At 37.0% G+C, this 21990-nt stretch overlaps 1 protein-coding gene across 16 annotated transcripts in view; it reads right to left on the reverse strand.

The window, feature by feature from the left end:
• Positions 1 to 21990, reverse strand: part of F8 (coagulation factor VIII) — a 141694-nt gene that overhangs the window by 67713 nt on the left and 51991 nt on the right. For 13 of the 16 annotated variants that reach the window (XR_011499947.1, XR_011499948.1, XR_011499951.1 and 10 more), the window contains 3 exons: positions 20305 to 20455; positions 11427 to 11636; positions 4078 to 7120 (listed from right to left, as the gene is read on the reverse strand). Coding sequence is in view for 10 of the 16 variants with exons in the window: in XM_070503318.1 (XP_070359419.1) it covers positions 4078 to 7120; positions 11427 to 11636; positions 20305 to 20455 (3404 nt within the window). In the remaining 6 variants the exon portion in view is untranslated. Of the gene's footprint in view, positions 1 to 4077; positions 7121 to 11426; positions 11637 to 20304; positions 20456 to 21990 lie in introns of those variants that run through there. The other 3 variants (XM_070503327.1, XM_070503323.1, XM_070503326.1) reach the window with 2 other exon arrangements.

Consider the following 21990-nt stretch of genomic DNA (forward strand, 5'->3'; position numbering starts at 1 on the left):
AGTAAAGAGATTGAAACAATAATCAAAAACCTTCCAAAAAGCAAAACTGCAGGACCAGATGGCTTCTCAGGAGAATTCTACCAAACATTCAAAGAAGATTTATTATTTATTTATTTATTTATTTATTTTTATTGCAATAACATTGGTTCAGAAAATTACATAAATTTCAGGCATACATCATTATGCATTTCTATTTCTGTGTAGATTACATCATGTTTACCACCCAAAGACTACTTATAATCCATCACCACACACCTGTGCTTAATCACCCCTTTCACTCTCCTTCTTCTCCTCTTCACCTCTGGTAACCACCAATCCAATCTCTGTCTCTATGTGTTTGTTTGTCATTTTTATCTTCTACTTATGAGTGAGATCATACGGTATTTGACTTTCTCTCTCTGACTTATTTCACTTAGCATAATACCCTTAAGGTCCATGCATGTTGTCATAAATGGCTGGATTTCATCATTTCTTATGGCTGAGTAGTATTCCATTGTGTATAGATACCACATCTTTATCCATTCATCCCTTGATGGGCACCAAGGTTGCTTCCAAGTCTTGGCTATTGTGAATAATGCTGCAATTAACATAGGGGTGCATGTATCTTTATGCATTCACATTCGTGTTTTCATGTTCATTGGGTAAATAGCCAGTGGTGGAATAGCTAGATCACATGGTAGATATATTCTTAATTTTTTGAGGACTCTCCATAATGTTTTCCATAGTTGTTGCACCAGTTTGCACTCCCATCAGCAGTGTATGACAGTTCCCCTTCAAGGAAGATTTAATACCTATCCTTCTCAAACAATTCCAAAAAATTGAAGAAAACAGAATACTTCTTAACTGATTCTAAGAGGCCAACATCACCCTGATACCAAAACCAGACAAGGACAATACAAAGAAGAAAAATTACAGCCCAATATTGCTGATGAACATAGATGCAAAAATCCTCAACAAGATATTGGCAAACCAAATACAGCAATACGTTAAAAGGATCATACACCATGATCAAATGAGATTTATTCTGGGGAAGCAGGGATGGTTTGCCATCCACAAATCAATTAATGTGATACACCACATTAGCAAAATGAGGAATAAGAATCACATGATCATCTCAATAGATTCAGAGAAAGCATTTGACAAGATCCAACATCCATTTATGATAAAAACTCTCAATAAAATGGGTATACAAGGAAAGTACCTTAACATAATAAAGACCAAATATGACAAACCTGCAGCCAACATCATACTCAATGGTGAAAAACTGAAAGCCATTCCTCTGAGAACAGGAACAAGATAAGGGTACCCACTGACGCCACTCTTATTCAACATAGTAGTGGAAGTTTTGGCCAGAGCAATTAGGCAAGGAAAAAAAATAAAAGGAATCCAAACTGGAAAATAGGAAGTGAAACTCTTGCTGTTTGTTGATGACATGATTCTATAAATAGAAAACCCTAAAGAATCCATCAGAAGACTACTAGAAATAATCAACAACTACAGTAAAGTTGCAGGGTACAAATCAACTTACAAGAATCAGTTGCATTTCTATACTCTAATAACGAACTAGCAGAAAGAGAACTCAACAATACAATCCCATTTATAACCACCACCACCACAACAAAAAATATCTAGGAATAAATTTAACCAAGAATGTGAAAGATCTATACATTGAAAACTATAAAATAGTATTGAAAGAAATTGAAGATGACATAAAGAAATGGAAAGATACTACATGCACAAGGATTGGAAGAATAAACATAGTTAAAGTGTCCATATTACCTAAAGCAATCTACAGATTCAATGCAATCCCAATCAGAAACCCAATGACAGTCTTAATGAAAATAGAACAAAGACTCCTAAAATTTATATGGAAGAACAAAAGACCTTGAATACTGAAGACAATCCTGAGAAAAAAGAACAAAGCTGGAGGCATCACAATCCCTGACTTCAAAATATACTACAAAGCCATAATAATCAAGACAGCATGACACTGGCACAAAAACAGACACACGGATCAATGGAACAGAATTGAAAGCCCAGAAATAAAACGACACATCTATGGACAGCTAATCTTCTACAAAGGAGCCAAGAGATACAATGAAGAAAGAAAATTCTCTTCAATAAATGGTGTTAGGAAAACTGAAGAGCCACATGCAAAAGAATGAAAGTAGACCATTATCTTACACTATACACAAAAATTAAGTCAAAATGTATTAAAGACGTGAAGGTAAGGCCTGAAACCATAAAACTCCTAGAAGAAAATATAGGCAGTAAACTTGCTGACATTGGTCTTCACAGCATCTTTTCAAATACCATGTCTACTTGGGCAAGGGAAACTAAAGAAAAAATAAACAAATGGGACTACATCAGACTAAAAAGCTTCTGCAAAGCAAAGGAAACCATGAACAAATGAAAAGACAACCCACAAACTGGGAGAAAATATTTGCAAATAAAATATCTGACAAGGTGTTAATCTCCAAAACATATAAAGAACTCATACAACTCAACAATAAAAAAACAAACGACCTGATCAAGAAATGGGCAGAGGATACGAACAGACATTTTTCCAAAGAAGATATACAGGTGGCCAACAGGCACATGAAAAGATGTTCAACATCACTAATCATTAGGGAAATGTAAATCAAAACTACAACAAGATATCACTTCACACCCATCAGAATGGCTATAACTACCAAGACAAAAATCAACAAATGTTGGAGAGGATGTGGAGAAAAGAGAACCCTCATACACTGCTGGTGGGAATGCAAACTGGTGCAGCCACTATGGGAAACAGCATGGAGATTTCTCAAAAAACTAAAAATAGAAATACCATACAATCCAGCTATCCCACTAATGGGTATTCATCCAAAGAACTTGAAATCAACAATTCAAAGAGATTTATGCACCCCTATGTTCACTGCAGCATTATTCACAATAGCCAAGGCATGGAAGCAACTCAAGTGCCCATCAATGGAAGAATGGATAAAGACGATGTGGTATATATATATATATACAATGGAATACTACTCAGCTATAAAAAGACAAAATCATCCCATTTGCAACAATATGGATGTACCTTGAGGGCATTATCTTAAGTGAAATAAGCCAGACAGAGAAAGACAAACACCGTACAGTTTCACTCATATGTGGAAGATAAACAAACATGTGGACAAAGAGAACAAATTGGTGGTTACCAGAGGGGAAGGGAGTTTGGGGGTGGGAGAAAGGGGTAAAGGGGCATATATATATGGTGATGGATAAAAATTAGACTATTAGTGGTGAGCACGATGAAGTCTATACAGAATACTGATAAATAATAATGTACACCTGGAATTTCACAGTTATAAACCATTTTGACCTCAATAAAAAAAAGATTCTCCTATTTGTTTTTATACTAAGTTATTATCTGTTGCTCTCCCCAATAGACTGTAAGCTCCTACATTGCTGCACTCCAGTGTCTGCAAAAATGTCTGGCATATAGTACATGCTCGATAAATATTTGTTAACTGATTTTTCTCCTTATGTTTATCTTCCAAATTTTTCTGTGCTTTCTCTCCCCTGCCCAACCTCCCTCTACTCCCCTAACAATCAAATCCTCCCATTTTTCCCTCTGGATCCTCAGTACAATCGAAAAGAACTTTCCCTGCATCCTCAACCTCTTTACCACACACTTCACCTCTTCCTCTTGCCTCTTTCAGGGCTCTCTCATGAGACCAAGAGTTCTTGTGCAGCTCATAAGGCTGAAAGGTAAGGTTTACTTTCTTCCTGTTCCCCATTGCTGCTTCTTGACCCTCTACTCTTTTGTAAACCCCTCTTCTTTTCCTCCATCCCACCAGAGTAAGAGTTTCATACCATCTGGATTTACCATCCTCTAACTCTCATTGCTGGGTCATCATCTACCTCCAATTTACTCCTCAGCTTTATCTAGACTTTGCCACCTGGTTCTTAGAGTTCTTCTATAAAGCAATCTTTAGAGTTTCACTGCTGCAGATTGGCTATGCATTTCCTCTTGTTTCAGCACATGGTAAAGTCAAATGTCACACTAGCAGTACAAAGGAATAATAAATGTACCCATACCTGTTTCTTAGTGCATGGGGGGATCTACTCATCCCATAATCCCAGAGCCGTTCCACTGCAGCTATAAAATAATGTCGTGTTCTCTTTTGAAAGCTGCGGGGGTCTTGATTTTCCTCCTCACCATAAATGTCAAAATCTTCTCTCTTTGTTTCAGTTGAGAAGGTATCATCATAGTCAATTTTGTCTTCCTCTGGCTGAACAGTAGTAAGGGTTATTTGCCTCTGATGGTGTTTCAAGACTGGTAGGTTTTGAAAGCACAACTTTCCAGTCTCTTCTTGCTTTGCCCAGGTGGCTTCTCCTTGGGGCTTATCTTGTCCTTTATTTCTTGCTGCTATTGAATGACTGTTTTCACAAGGGTCCAAGGATGAAATGGTGTCTTTTGCCTTAAAAGCTTTGGTTTTTTGAGACTTCTCTTGGGAGTTCCACTCTTCTCTTGGTATCTCAGTAGCAAGGGGACCCAGCAGTTTGGAGGGAGTCTTTTCAGAGCTTTCTGCTGCCCACTTCAGAAAGGCTATTGTCCCAGGTCTATTTACTTTATTCAACTGAACAGGTCCCTGTGCTTTCTGAAGGAAAATCTCTTCCATGAGATCCAGGTGGCCAGGGGAACCATCGCTAGTTTTCATAGGGAAAGAGTCTTCCTGATGAACATGAACTTTAGGAAGTAATTCAACTTTGCCAGATGCTTCAGACAAGCTCCCCAGGGGGCTGATCTTTCCTTGACCTCTGATCATTTCCAAGGTTAGGAAGGCTAAAGACAGGTTATTTTTTCTGGCTCCTTGTAAGAAATGACTGCTTTCTTGGATCCCAGAACTCTTCTCCCTAAAGGTATAACTACAGGCTGATGCTAGAAGATGAGAAGAGTTGTCTTGGGATGGGATCTTGGTCAGATCTCTAGGTCTAATTGATGAAAATACTGATACTTTTGCAATGGGTAATGCAGAGCCATTCGTTTGAGTGATGCCATGACTCCTCACAGAACCATCTGACGAGAGGGACTGAGTAATGGCTCTTTTATCCTTCTCATTGTACTCTATCTGTGTGAGGGTGCCTTGGATCAAATATTTCATGTTTTTGGACCACTGGGTTGAGGTATCATTCAAAATTAGCCCCCTTTCAAGTTTTGTTTCTTCTCGTGGGAGTCTGAATTGTTTCAAAGCCCGCTTACCATGGTGAGTGATAACATTCTGCTGATGTGGATTAGAAGCCATCCTTGTGGTGCTTGGATGCTTCTCTACCATTTCCTTTGTTTGATTTCCAAAGGCTTCCAAGTTTGCTTCCTCCCTTACTTTTGAGAAATGGGCCATGTGAGTCATTGCTCTATTTGCTGACTCAATTAATGTCCTAGTGTCTTGAAGTATTGGAGTATACGTCCCCTCATCTAAGCCTTCAACATTTTGCTTAGCACTTAGTAAGAAAAGGTTCTTCAGGAAATTCTTAGTGCCAGTCACTGTATACACCTGAGGCAAAACTACATTCTTTTGGATTAATTTTTCCTTCCTTTCTATCTCTTCCTGGGAGTTTTTCTCTTGATTGTGTGTATCATTTCCTTGGACATTAGCCATGTTAGCAAGAAATATGCTCTTGCTGTTTGGAAAAATCATCTCTTTGAGTCCTGTGTCCTTTGTAGATTCATCTTCTCCTACTACCACCTTATTCTTCTCTGACAAGAAATTCTGATCTTTCACGGATTTTTCTGATCCTAAAGATATTAATTGCTTTGGACTGGGCCTTTGCCCAGAGCTCAGGGAGTTCTTGCAAAGGGACCTTTTTATCAAATTTGCTGAATCTGGCAAGAACAACATCTTGAAGAATGATATATCTGGATTTTCTTCACCTAGTGGTGCAGAGTCCTCTTTTTTTTGGCGGATCATTTCCATATTTTTTGATGCAGTAGTTTTATTTGACACATTATTTAGCCCCAAAGCTGTAGTATTTTTGTCCATAAACGTTTCATCATGAATCAAAGAAGTCACTTCTGGAAAACCACTGTTACTTTCTAATATAATATCTTGCCAGACTGATGTTCTATTCTCAATTAATAATGTTGGGCCATCAATGTGAGTCTTTCTAGTAGTTGTTGTGTTAATTGGTGCCTTGTTTGTCTTTACAAAAGAGAAATTAACTTTGAATAAAGCATTATCTTTAGTCAATGAAACAGGTCCATGAATTCCTTCCTCTTTAAATAACCTTTCACTTTCCATTGATAATACATTTTCTTCCAGTGAACTTTCTTGCCTATTCATTAAAGCTGCTTCAATCAACTTGGAATCATTATCTCCTTCACTCAAGCCCAAAGGTACAGCAGGCTCAATAAGGTGAGGTGAATTTTTGCCAAATACAGTGGTGTCTAGTTGACTACTAAACTGAACTGGCATATTTGGGCGTCCTAACGACCCTGTCTTTTCAATACCTGCTGACAACTTGTCTGATGGAATTGTTGGCGAGATCATTAGATCGTTTGATGAACTAGAAATTTTAAAATCAAGTTTCTTCAACTCTACTGATATAGTTGTCCCCAAATTCTCATTTAATCTTAACTGCAGTTCTGGCTCAGGAGAAAATACTCTATCCCCACTGTGATGGAGCTCTGGTGTGAGATATGCCACTTCAGATGGGCCCTTGTTTCTTTCTATTGTTCCAAGTAAATGGTCGTTAGCCTCATATGTGACTTCTTGGAGATCAGATAAGGATAATGCGTGTGGAGTAGGATTCTGTCCCAAGAGCATCAACAAATCACTAGAGGAGACACTTTGTACTTTAAGCAGCTGTGTTCTCTCTCCAGACCGAAGGTAAATCTTCTCTACATCATTTTCTGGAGTTGTGTTGGCTTTGACTCGTCTTTGCCTAGTGCTAGGGTGCCTTGAATTCTGGGAGAAGCTTCTGGGTTCAATGATATTCTTTTCATTCAGCAAGGAGGTTGGAATATCTTCATATATGTCCTCATAATAATCACCAGTGTTCCTGTTACAACTAGAAACCTTCAGTAAGGCTGTCATGCCTCTGTTCCGAAAGTCTGAGTTGTGGCACCCCAGAACCCACAAACCTGGAGATGAGGAAGAATAAGATTCTGGTTACTCATAACTCAGGTCCCAAGCAAGTTCTGTGTTAGAGATTCTCTCTTATTCCCAGATAAATGAAAAAATATTAGTCAGTACCATTATATTACAGGTCATTGGGTTAAATCCATGACACGTGATAGTAGTCTAACAATGGTAGTAAAAATGGTTTTTGCATTGCTGCTGTTGTGATATATCTGTTTGTGACCACAAGAAAGGGCTGTAATTAAAAATATTGAATAGATACTGGGATAAAAGTGGAGAAATGTATTTAACATACACAATAGTGGAAAGTCTTAATAGTCACACAGAACTCTGATGATGACAGTGCCTTAATTCAGGAATGTTTGTACAGGCTAGTTGTTATTGCTATATAACATAGTGGCACAGGTTTTAGAGTCAAATTTCCTGGGTTCAAATCCTAGCTCTCCCATTTACTAACTGTGTGACTTTCAGCAAGTCAATTGAGCTCTCTGAGTTCCAGTTTTCTAATTTGTGAATGAAGCTAATTGTATCTACCCCATCATATAACGCATTCAAATCACATAACACAATGCCTAGCATCCACTGTCACCAATTTGCGGGATAAATAAGCACAAGGGAGCAGGATTTAGGTTTAGGATACACATAATATAAAATCCCACCACAGCGCTAGCAATATTAATTTCTACTATGGACAGGATTAGCTGAGTGAAGGCATTTCATGGTGGTAAAGCAGATGCACAAGTGTAAGTGAAAAAAAATACACCTTTACCAAGCTCCCCATCAAGTACTGCCTCATCATCTCACACAATATTTGCAAAATCTGAACTGAATCCAGCTTTCTCTCAAAGGGAAAACTTTCCCCAAAGTATATTTCCACAGAGCCCTGTGAGATAATAGGATGCCCATGGCCAAAGTTCCTATGGTCAAACACATTTTGGAATTAATGCACACTGCAGTCATTTATGTGCAGCCAGATAATCAATCAAATGAGAAATGAGAATAAAGATATTTTCTCAAGAAAGCCATTCTCAAGAAGTGATTAGAGAATGTTTTCTACCAAAATAAAGGAGTATATTAAAAAATAGGAAGACATAGGATCCAGGAACCAGGCACTATCCTGAGGGAGGGTGAAGAAAAGTCCCAAATTGATAACTGAGCCTCAGACCTGGAGAGAATCAGCCCATATTGGAGTAAGAGGATGAATGGGTCCAGGAGGTCAGTCTCTAAGCAAAAAAGAATATGTTATACGATGGAACTCTTGAAAAAAAGAGGATAAGTAAAGGGAAAACAGTAAAAGAAGAACAGGAAGATACTTAGAAGTTCCAGTTAAACAAGTTATAAAAATGGGAAATGTAATCTTTATTTGGTTCCACAGTGAACATTTACATAGCCCTAATAATGTTATTTCACTAAATATAAGGACATAACTATATCATAGGTTTTGGGATTGGGAGCCCAGTCTCGTGATATTTAAGGCATATTTTTGATGGTGTAAAACCATGTTGAGTCAGAGTGGACCAGGATTGGAGCTGAAATGAGTATTTAAATAAGGTTTTGACTCTTAAAATTCCACTGTTATAACTTAGACAAAACTAATACCTTCCTTTTCTTGAGGAGGACGGTAATTGGGTGAGAAAAGGGGAAAATGAAATTCCATAAACGGGTCTGCAAAGGGCCTGGGATTGGGAATAATGATCAAGAGGGACTTTAGTTATATCTGTATTGGTTAAATTTTTGTAATGAGAACATCTTTCTGTCTTACATGTGTAAATAAAGATAAGTTTAAAATATTATGATGGATTAATTAATCTCAGTCTGAGAGCTTAAAGAAGAGTTGATTCTTTGATGAAAAACAAGATAAAATCAATAACTAAATAAAAATAAGAAATTCCACATGTACAAAATTTGAAATAAAAAAGGAGATATAATCACAGATGCAAAGAAAATTAAAAGAATTATAATTCTTTTGAAGACACCTCAGCTGCCAATCTCCTCCTCCAACTTCTGACACAGGCAAGTTTCAACAAATTCCAAATAATTGAAATCATATTGAGTATGTTATATGACCTCAGTGAAGTAAAAGTAAGAAATTAGCCACAGAGAGATAACTAGAAAACAGCCATATGTTTAGAAATTTAGTAAAACATTTTTAAATAACTATGGGTAAATGAGGAAACCACAATGGACGTTAGAAAATATTTCAAACTCAATGATAGTAAAAATATGACTCATCAAAACTTGTGGTATGTTTTTTCTATTCTTACTAGTTTTATTCAAAATCGAGTCACAAAAAAAGAAAGAAAAGGCATGGGGTTGGATAGGGAAAACTGAAACTGTCAATATTAGCAAACAGTTTGATTGTGTACATAGAAAACTTTATGGGAATCCAATAACTGCTAGATCTTATAAGTGAATTTAGCAAGGTTGCAAGCTACAAGGTCGCAAGCTACAAGGTCAATATACAAAAGTTAATTGTATTTCTTTTGTGTGTATGTTCCAATAAAACTTTATTTACAGAAACAGTTGACCAACCTGCTGGCTATAATTTCTTTTTTTATTGAGATATAATTGACAGATATCGTTTTGTAAGTTTAACGTGTACAATGTATTGATTTGATATATTTATATATTACAGTATGAGCACCACAGTAGTGTTAGCTAACACCTCTATCACGTCACATAATTATCATTTCTTTTTTGCGGTAATATGTGGTTAAAGCAGGGTGTAAAGTGAACTGTATAGTCATAAAAAGAATGATGTACTGATACGCAATACAACATGGATGAATCTTGAAAACATTATTCTGAGTGAAATAAACCAGACACAGAAAATAAATACTGCATTATTCTATTTAAATGAAATATCCAGAAGAGACAATTCCATAGAGACAGAAAGAAGATTAGTGATTGCCAGGGGCTGGGGGAAGGGTAATAGGGAGTGACAATGGTAAAGGGTTTCTTTTTGGGGTGATGAAAAATTCTGAAATTAGACAGCAGTGATGGTTGCACAACACTGTGAATGCACTGGAAGCCACTAAGTTGTACACTTTTAAATGGGTAAAATGGTGAATTTTATGTTATGTGAATTTAATCTCAATAAAATAAACAAATAAAAGAGATCAGACTTTACCATACTGAACACGGGAAATCTCTAGGGGCTTTATTTAGCTTGAGCTTTGTAATCAATGATACTATCTTAAAAAATTTTCCCTCAAGACATAGAGTTTTAATTTGTCTTTAGAATTTAAGTGATCACCAAAGTAGTTTAAAAGCTTCTCAAAATATTGATATTTTTAATATTTTTTCTCTGCCTACACACACACACACACAGACACACACACTTTCTCTCTTTGGTTTAGACAATTACAACCATGTTATACATTCTGTTTTACAGTCTTTTTGGACGTATTTAATTAATTCATTCATTGAAAAAATATTTATTAAGCATCTACTATAGACCAGGCATTGTGAATATTGGTGATACAGTGATGAACAAGATAAACAAGGTCTCTGTCCTCAGAGAGTTTGCAACTTATTGGAAAACAGATAACAAAGACATAAATATAAATAAACAAGACACTTTCAGAGGTGTTATTGGAGTTCTGTCAGGTTCTTCTTCACTCACTTTCCACAAAAATACATCACTTGAAGTAAGATAAGTTTCTAGGTATGAACATGAATATACATTTATATATGATGAGATTGGTTTTTATTCCCCAGAAATTTCCCCATGAGGATTTATCTCCAGAAAAGCCATACATGTAAGAGAATAACTACAATCTTCAGGTAGTTTTATGTGCTTTCCTCTGAAGATGATGGGGGTAGGAGGGATAAGGAGCATCCCATGGAGTGGCCTAGTGCTTGTTACCAAGCTGCATGAATGTAGCGACAATCTGTGTTGTATTTAGGCCAGGTCAGTGTTCCTCCTGATCACAGGGCTAGTGCTTTCAAAAGCCTTGCAGTGGTTATCGATGGAGAGGGAGGATGAGACCAACAACACCAATGATCACAAGGCACACAGAAACATATTTAGCCTCCACATGTTCACTGCATGTATAAATGTACTCACCACTATAGCTTAGTAAACACTCTAAAAATTTTAGCCCATAGCAAGTAAAGGCACTTTTTAGAGCAAAGACTTTTAAGTTAAATGCTTGATGTGGTGCTGTCATCAAAATGCCTTGCAATTACCAAAATCACTTGAACAATTTGATATCTGCCCAAATGTGAGCTAGTGGTCAAAAGGGCATATGAAAGGCTTATGAAGTAATCACAGCTATTAGAAAAAGAATAATGAAAATGACTAACCTGGGTTTTCCATTGACATGAAGACGGTTTCTCCTGAGAATGGGAATAGGGTAAGTGTGTCTTCATAGACCATTTTGTGTTTGAAGGTATATCCAGAGAAGAAGACAGAGAGAAAGTCAGTCTGTGCTCCAACACTTAGAATGTACCAGTATGCCACCTCATGCAAACAAACTGACAGCTGCAAGCTATCAAAAACAAAGCCATTGATGCCTACAAAAGAAATGGGGAATGAGAAGCTTTAGCAGTATCTGGATTTATTATTTTGGATTGTCATGACATGATTAGAAATGATTATATGTTATGCCCATTACCTTATTCTCAAGAAGAGATAGCATTAACCTTCCAAAAAAAGGTACATCATTAATATTTGATCAGCTAGGTCCCAATCCCAAAGCGAAGTGAGCCATAGACCATCGTGGTAAAGATGGACTTGGATGCTATATGGTGGGAGGGGCAGTTTGATGAGGAAAAGGGCATTTGCATGGTCTTCAACTGTTTTCCTACAAACTGCTTGTTAGTTGCAAGGGGAAAAATAGTAACTACACAGAGGAGAAACCAGAAAAAAACCCTTGATTGGGTGATCAAAATTAACATCTGCTAATGTTCCAAATTCAAGGAAACAAACATTTCAAAGAAGCAGGACCTTAGTCCAGTGCAGGATCCAGGACTGGACCCTGAAGTAGAGGGAAGAAATGCTACAAAAGATAGCATTGATTGATACAATTGGAATATTGGCTGCTAGTTAGATAAATGTATTGCATCAATGTTAGATTTTCTGAATTTCATAACTCTACTTGGGTTATATAAGAGAGTATCTTTATTCATAGGAAATACACAATGAAGTACTAAGAGATAAAGGGGCATGATGTCTGCAACCTATTCTCAAATGGAAAATAAGTAATAAAAGCATGTATACAGAGAAAAGAGAGGCTTATAAAGCAAATACAGCAAAATGTTAAAAATTAGTGAATCCGAGTAAAGAGTATATGAGAGTTCTCTCTACTATTCTTGCAGCATTTCTGTAAGCTTGAAATTATATCTAAATAAAAAGCTAAACAAAAGTAACATTGACTTCAGTCTATAAAGAGAATTGTTTCTGAAAGCCTCTTCCATACATCTATCCATCCAACCATTCAATAAATGTTTGTCTACTCTGCAAGGTGGTGACACACAAATCCACTAAGCAATGCTCAGACACTAGCTTAATGTAACTAATTGAGAATCAAAGTTTCTTGCCCTAGAAAGTATCAAATGATATCATAAAGCTATTGTACTTAAAAGTGTGGTCTTAATGCAGGCACAGATAAATATGTCAATCAGAATATAGAGTCCAGAAACAGACACAGATATAAATGGAAATGTAACATATGATAAAGGCAGCTTCTTAAACCAGTAGCAGAAAGAATGAACTATTTGGTAAATGCTGATGGAAAATATGACTATTCATATGGAACCACAAAAGACCCTAAATAGCCAAAGCAATCCTGAGAAAGAAGAACAAAGCCAGAGGCATCACACTTCCTGATTTCAAACTATACTACAAAGTTATAGTAATTAAAACAGTATGGTACTGGCATAAAAATAGACACATATAGGGCTGGCCCACTGGCATGGTGGTTAAGTTCATATGCTCTGCTTCAGTGGCCCAGGGTTCACGGGTTCAGATTTTGGGCATGGCCTTATGCACTGCTCATCAAGCCATGCTGAGACAGAGTCCCACATACAAAAAATAGAGGAAGATCAGCATACATGTTACCTCTGCGACAATCTTCCTCAAGCAAAAAGAGGAAGATTGGCAGCAGATGTTAGCTCAGGGCCAATCCTCCTCATCAAAAATAAAATAAAATAAAATAGACATGTAGACCAAGGGAACAGAATCGAGAGCCCAGAAATAAACCTTCACATTTATGGTCAACTAATATTTGACAAGAGAGCCAAGAATACTCAATGGGGAAAGGACAGTCTCTTCAATAAATGGTGCTAGGAAAACTGGACAGCCATGTGCAAAAGAATGAAACTGGACCCTCAGATTATACCACACACAAAAATTAACTTGAAATGGATTAGGGACTTAAACTTAAGACCTGAAACTGTAAAACTCCTAGAAACCAGGGAAAACCTCCTTGACATTGGTCTTAGCAACAACTTTTTGGACATGATACCAAAAGCACAAGCGATAAGAGCAAAAATAAAGTGGGACTACATCAAACTAAAAGGCTTCTGCACAGCAAAAGAGACAACAAAATGAAAAGGTAGCCTAAGGAATGGGAGAAAATACTTGCAAACCATATATCTGATAAGGGGTTAATATCCAAAGTATAGAAAGGACTCATACAATTCAATAACAAAAAAAGTCTGATTTAAAAAATGGACAGAAGAACTGAATAGACATTTTTCCGGAGAAGACATACAAATGGCCAACAGGTACATGAAAAGATGCTCAACATCACTAATCATCAGAGAAACATGATCATCCGTGAAATAAGTCAGACAGAGAAAGTCAAATACTGTATGATTCCACTGATATGTAGAATCCAAAAAAGCTGAACTCACAGAAACAGCGTAGAATGCTGGTTGCCAGGGGCTGGGGCTGGGGGAAATGGGGAGATGTTGTTCAAAGGATATAAACTTCTAGTTATAAGATGAATAAGTTCTGGGGATCTAATGTACAGCATGGTGATTATAGCTAATAACATTGTTATATACTTGAAAGTTGCTAAGAGTAGATCTGAAATGTTCTCATCACAAAAAAGGAAATGGTAATTATGTGATGTGATGGAGGAGTCAGCTAACACTGCTGTGGTAATCATTTTGCAATATATAAGTGTATCAGATCAACACGGTTTACACCTTAAACTTACACAATGTTCTGTGTCAGTTATCTCTCAATAATGCTAGGAAAAAACCAAGCAACAACAACAGACTTTGTAAGAAGAGTAAAATTTCAAGGGTAATCCCCCTCAAATGGAAATAGAAGTGTGCATAACTTCCAAAATAGTAAAGGAAAAAGAATTTTTTTTAAATCTTAATTTAAAAAAGCAATAAAGAAGAAAAAATGAAAAATTCAGAAAAAATAGGAAACAAAAAATAAGATAGTACAAATAAATCCCATGCAGATGGGCTAAATTCCCCACTTAAGAGAGAGATGGTCAAATTGGATTTGAAAAAGATCGAACATCTAACCCTTCTTCTCTAGACTCATCTTGCCACACTTTTTTATTATACAACTTACATGATTTTGTTCTTGAAGCAAAGTGGGAATAAAGTGATAGAGATATGCATAGAAACTCTGAGGAAAGACCCCCCAACCCAGAATGATTAGAACACACCATACTGTCTTGAAAAACATATCACATTCTACATACACATACATTCATGTCTATGGTTTCTGTTTTGTGGTCATTATTTTAAAAAAATGAGATCTGGGGCTGGCCCCATGGCCGAGTGATTAAGTTTGTGCGCTCCGCTACAGGCGGCTCAGTGTTTCAACAGTTCCAATCCTGGGCATGGACATGGTACAGCTCATCAAGCCATGCTGAGGTGGCGTCCCACATGCCACAACTAGAAGGACCCACCACTAAGAATATACAACTATGTACCGGGGGGCTTTGGGGAGAAAAAGGAAAAAAAAATAAAATCTTTAAAAAAAAAATGAGATCATATTATACACGCTTCTCTGCACCTGTATCTCATTATTCAACAATAACTCATAGATATCACTCTAAGTAGACTGGGTATAGTTCTAACTCATTCTTTTTAATGGCTTCATAGTATTTCATATTATGAGTGTGCACAATATATTCAAACATTCCTTTAATGATAGGCATTGTCTTTGTTTTTAGTTTATTTGGAGCACTACAAACTGCTACAATACACCCTGTACATCTGTCCTTATATACTGGTACTTTTATTCCGCTGGGATATAGCCCAGCAGCAGGAATATTGGGTCAAAAGACATATATATATGTGTGTTTATATATATTTATATAATATATATCATGTTTATATTTTTATATAAATATGAATTTGTTTATATATTATATAAAATTTATACAATATATAATTAATTTAAAAATTTTACATATAACAAAATTGATTTTGATTTGGTGTGCAGTTCTATGAGTTTCAGCACATATATTGATGTGTGTAGCCACCAGCACGATCAGGATGTAAAACATCTCCATCAAAATAAAAAACTCCATTGTACTGGAGTTCTCCATTGCAGTCAAACTCCTCCCCACTCCCACCTAAGCCCTGACAACCACTATTGTATTCTTTCTACTGATATAATTACCTTTCCCAGAGTGTTTTGTAAATGAAATAATACAGTATGTCATCTTTCGAGACTGGATCTTATCACTCAGCTTAATGCCTTTGAGGTTCATTCAAGTTGTGTGTATCAATAGTTCACTCTGTTTTATTCCTGAGTAGTGTTCCATTGTATGGATGTAACACAATTTGTTTAAGCATTTGCCTAATGTAGGATATTTTGATTGTTTCCAATTTTTTGTTTTTTATAAAAACTGGCAGATTTACTCTGTAGGGGCCCATTTTCAAGAAGCTAAAAGTGAAAGTGGGAGAGGAGAGCTTTCCTCCCCTTTTCCTTTCTCCATCATGTGTTTTCCCCAGGGGATACAAATGGCCTGTACCCCAAAGCCTACCTAAATAAAAAGCTGAAAAACTGGGTTTCCAAAAAGTTACAACACCTCAATTCCTCGTAGAAAAGAGGAAGAAGCCAGAGAGAAGGGAAGTCCCTGGGGTGTGGGAAGGTGCCCCCAGCTTGATGGGACATCCTCCCTTAAATATCTACCCCAAATGGGACAAGCCTGGGGCTGTAGCATTTAAAAACTCCTCACACTCAATTTTATCAAAACCAAAGAGAAAAAAATTTCCCTTTGCCCCCAAAACCCAATTACATATATATTTTTCTTAAAAAATAACCAAATCCGAAGACATTAAGCATTAAAGGAATCAGCCCCAAGGGAAAGGGCAAAGGGAAAGAACAAAAGGGAGCAAAGGGTGGGGTCCTCCCCAACCAAGGAGTAGCCAGTGTAGATGTGGGCATGGTGCCAGGGAAGCCACACTACCTCGGAATTTTCCAAGTGGGATGGGGAGTGGGAAAGATACATTCTTGTGTAGTCTTCAGCCAATTCCAAGTCAAGTCGAGGCAGGAAAGCAGGGTGACAGGCGGGGTGTGTGGAAAGGAGAAAAGTGATCTTTTGGGGTCCTGTGGCTGGGGAGAGTCCCGCTTTCTCAGCTCCTAGGCAAAGGCTTCAATTACTTCCTCTTAACTCTGCAATTCTTTCCTTGCCTCTTCGAGAGGCTCCTGTTTCTCCCCTACTTTTGTGGCTTTCCTTCTTGGGGCTGATCGGTGGGCAGGCGGTGCACCCACGGGGTGAGTGATCCAGGGGTGTTCCCGGCTGGAGGTTTAGGGGTTTGAAGCTGGCTCCAGGTTGTCTGATTGTTTCCAAGTTTTAGCGATTGTGGATAGAGCTGCTATAAACATTCATGGCCAGGTTTTAGTGTGAATATAAATTTTCGTTTCTCTAGGCTAAACACCCAGGAGTGGGATTGCTGGATCATATGGTAAGTGTGTATGTTTAACTTTATAAGAAACTGCCAAGCCAGCACTGATAGCCTAGTGGTTAAAAGCTTGGCCTGCTCTGCTTTGGCGGCCCAGGTACCATTCCTGGGTGCAGAACCACACCACTGGCCTGTCAATAGCCATGCTGTGGCTCACATAGAAGAACTTACAGCTATCATATACAACTATGCACTGGGGCTTTGGGGAAAAAGGAGAAAAAAGAGGAAGATTGGCAACAGATGTTAGCTCAGCACGAATCTTCCAAAGAAAAAGAATTGCCAAGCTGTCTTCCAGTTATTATACCATTGCACGTCCCCACCAGCAATATATGAGGGTTCCTGTTGCTCTGTCCTCTTGGCAGCATATTTAATATGGTCCATTTTGTTTTATTTTAGCTATTAAAATAGGCATATATGGCTATCTCACTGTGGTTTTAATATGCATTTCCTTGGTGGCTAATTATGTCCAGTATTTTTTCATGTACTTATTTGCCTTCCATATATCTTCTTTGGTGATGTGTCTGTTCAAATTTTTCTCATTTTTTAGGGGTTTGTTTTCTTACTGCTGAGTCTGAGAGTTCAGGTATGTGATTTGCAAATATTTTCTACCAATCTGTGGCTTGTCTTTTCATTCTCCCTAACAGTATCTTTTGTAGAGCAAAAGTTTTAAAGTTTGATGAAATCTAATTTACGAATTTTTCCTTCTATGGATTTGGATTTTTGTGTCATTTATCAGAACCCTTTGCCTAACTCCAGGTCATGAAATTTCATGCTATATTTTCTTTGAAACTTTTTGTGGTTTTACATTATACATTTAGATCTGTGATCCATTTTGAGTTAATCTTTGTTTAAGTGTGAAATTTAGTTCAAGATTTATATTTTTGTATATGGATGACCAACTGTCCCAACACCATTTGCTGAAAAGACCATCCTTTCTCTGCTGAATTGCATTTCCATCTCTTTCAAAAATCAATTAGCCAAATATGTGTGGGTCTATTTCTGCACTGTATAGTCTGTGTCGATCTTTGCCAGTACAATGCTATCTTGATTACTATAGCTTTAGAGTAAGTCTTAAAATCAGGTAATATGTGTCCTCCAACTTAATTTTTCTTTTTCAAAATTGTTTGGCTATTCTAATTCCTTTGCCTTTCCAGAAAAATTTTATAATATTATTTTCTCTACCAACAAAAAATCCTGCTGGGATTTTAATAGGAATTGCATTAAATCTATCGATCAGTTTGGGGATAGCTGACATCTGGACTCTATTGAGTCTTCCAATCTGAAAACGTTGTATGTGTCTCCATTTATTTAGGTCTTTTAAAATTTATTTTATCAGTGTTTTGTAATTTTCAGTGGACAGATCCTGCACATGTTTTGTTAAATTTATGCCTAAGTATTTTATTTTTTGAGCTATTGTAAATGGTATTATTTTTGTAATTTATGATTCCAATAGTTTGCTGTTGGTTATAAAAATATGACTGACTTTTGTATGTTGACCTTGTATTCTGCAATCAGGCTAAACTCGCTTATTAATCCTAGGAGCTTTTTTTTTGAGTTCTTGAGATTTTCTATGTATAATCATTTCATATTCAGTTTTATTTTTTCACTTCCAATATGCATGCTTTTAAATTTTTCCAGTTTCCTTCTCCAATTTACCCGCTGCCAACCACTTTTCAGGGTTCTCAGATGGCTGCTCCAGGCATTCTGTTAAAGATTTTTAGTTGCATTAAGTGGGATAGACAGGGTGACATGTACTTATTCCATCTTAACCAGAACCAGAACTCCAAAAGGCATTTATTTGTAATTTTGATGGTTTCAAGCAGAATGGTTTCAAAAAGACCGTACTAGTTATCCACCAGCATTGTATGAGAGTGCCCTTTTACTCACAAGCCCACTAGTAATAATTCTTTTAATTTTGCCAGTCTGATAGGTATAAAATGTATTCTGTTGGTATTCTATTTTGCATTTCCCTGTTGTGAGATTGAAAATTTTTTATCATATTTTTGACCATTCTGATTTGTGTTTGTATATAAACACATACACATATGAATGTATGTTACGGGCTGAATTGTGCTCCCACCTAAATTCATATGTTGAAGTTCTAACCCCTAATGCTTCAGAATGTGACTACATTTAGAGATAGGGTCTTTAAACAGGTAATTCATTAAGATGAGGTCATTAACGTGGGCCCTAATCCTATATGACTGGTGTCCTTATAAGAAGAGCAAATTTGTATACAGACATATGCACACACAGAGGAAAGACAACGTGAGGGCACAGAGAGACGGTGGCCAACTACAAGCCAACAAGAGGGGCCTCAGAAGAAACCAATCCTGCTCACACTTTGATCTAGGACTTCTAGCCTCTAGAATTGTAAGGAAATAATTCTCTGCTGTTGAAGCCACTCACTCTTTGGTATGTTTTAACATGGGCTACCTGGACATGGAACAGTTAGTGGAAAGGTGTAATATGGAAGGAGATGGGGAGGCAAGAAGGAGGGGCAGCCAAGTAAATAGCAAAAGGATCATGTTGTACATCTTAAATATATACAATTTTTATTTGCCAATGCTTCAATAAAGCTGTAAAAAAAGGATATTGGTTTTTTTAATGTACAATGTCTTGATTAATTTGACTGTTAAATTGCTATAGCTGGCAATTGTTTTACATACGTAAAATTGCATTCCCTACGTATTTCATGTGTAATTTACCATTCGAGTGCATATTATATTAAGGATGGATTATGCATGTTTGGGTAAATGAAAGCTGTGTCTTATTTGATTTATCCTTTAAAAGTAAAGTTCTCTGAATATTTGATGCCTTCTAAAACAAAAAATACACATTATATGAACATATTTAGGCGTTTATAAAAATTGTATATGTTCATATGTAACAATTTTTAAGGAAATACGACTCTTACTTGGCATAAAAATTAATCCATTATCTAGATATCAATTTGATGGCTTCAATTTCCCTTTCGTGGCCTCAATTTCCCTTTATCCATTACCCCTTGGACTCAAGTGCTGTTTTTTTTAAGATAAGCCCTGAGCTAACATCTACTGCCAATCTTTTTTTCCTTTTTCTTCTTCTCCCCAAAGCCCCCCAGTACATAGTTGTGTACTCTAGTTGTAGGTCCTTCTGGCTCTGTTATGTGGAACACCACCTCAGCATGGCTTGATGAGCAGTGCGAGGTCTGCACCCAGGATCCGAACTGGCAAATCCCTGGGCTGCCAAAGTGGAGCATGTGAACTTAACCACTCGGCCATGGGGCTGGCCACTCAAGTGATGTTTTACTTACTGTGCATGATATTGGAGACCTGGAACTCTGGATCCTGGGGCTGCACTCCATCTGCATTGGGGAGGAAGCGCTGCATATTCTCTGTGAGGTACCAGCTTCGATTCTCATCAAATACAGAAAACAGGATGACATTTCTCTTGTCTGACATCATCTGTTAATTACATGCATTGAAAGAAGGAAAGAAAGAAATGCTACTAGTATTGTCAGATAGGAATTAGCAGTCTACCATGGAAGTGATGGCATGCATGCATGTGATATACCTATAATCCTTTGGTTCAATTCCATTTCTCCCTAGGGTCACTATGACGGCACATACCAGGGCCTGGGGGTGGGAGTGGGTGCTATGAGCTATGAGTATACGTTTAGAGCAAATGTTGCCTCAGGGCAAGATGGTGACTGGACCCATTAAATTTAGTTTCCTCTGGATCTGAGGCCATTTGCTGGCTGATTCTTTGGTACAGTCTGTAACCTCATTCTCTTCATGTTCAGATTAGAGGATTTTCACTCTTTAAACACCCAAGTGACTATTCAGTGTCTTTCTTAAACAAGTTAGTCAAATCAAGTAAGATTAATGCCTTTCCTAAACTTCTATCTAGCAACTGCCCTTCCACAGACTACCAATCTATAAAAAATTAAAAATAGAAAACAGAAATCAAATAAAGCTAAGATGAACCATAAAATATTAACTAACACTAATATCTTGTTTTCTGTTTAAAAAGTTTTAAGTTTTTTTCAGAAAAGCAGTTTGTATATGAACTAAAGTTATGAGTTAGTCACTCGCTAATTGAATCTCCTAAGATTTAATGTGTAAACTTCACTAATATGCATAAATTTCACTTTGTATAACCTATTGATAAAGAAACCAAAATGCTGAGGGGAGGATATTGGAGGTACATTTCAGTTCTCTTTCAAAAACTGGTGGAAAAACTATTATTAGGAACAATTCGTCAGGACAAGAACTCTCTGGGTTTGTGTGACATATGTTTTACCTGCATTAAAGTTCATGTGCCCCATAGAGACGGAGATCGGATTGGTGGTTACCAGAGGGGAAAGGGGGAGGGAGGAGGACGAAAGGGGGGATTAGGTGCATGTGTGTGGTGATGGATTGTAATCTACACAGAAATCGAAATATGATGATGTACACCTGAAATTTATATAGTTATAAACCAATGTTATCTCAATAAAAATAAGTTATGTGCTTTACCCTCTAAGCCAATGAAATGTGTTCAGACTAGTAAGAATCCTATGTATCATAAATAACCAAATGGACATGTAGTCAAGCCTCAGCAATGTGGCAAGGAGTTATTCTGCAACTAAGCAAAGAATCAAGCTTTTCTTATTCATAGAATTTAACTTTATTTTTTTAAAGAAGCAGAAATGATCCAAATTCTAACCATAATCTGAAATACTATCTTTCTCTGTATTTTGCCTAAAAAATATTTATTGAACTCCTACTAATGCCATGTACTATGCTACATGCTGCAGATCTGTTAATTTTGAGGTGTCTTTGAGTCACTCATGATGAGATGTCCAGGGGAGAAGTCTAGGCTGTGATACAGATTTGTGGGACACTAAAAATAAGTGGTAATTGAGCATGTAAAAATGGGCAAGACCACGTACAGAGAGTGGAATTTTACACTGGGAATGAGTATTACAGAAACAATCTAGGGCCCAGGCTCTCCAATC

Source organism: Equus asinus, chromosome X, assembly GCF_041296235.1.
Source record: "Equus asinus isolate D_3611 breed Donkey chromosome X, EquAss-T2T_v2, whole genome shotgun sequence".
Taxonomy (NCBI): Eukaryota; Metazoa; Chordata; class Mammalia; order Perissodactyla; family Equidae; genus Equus; species Equus asinus.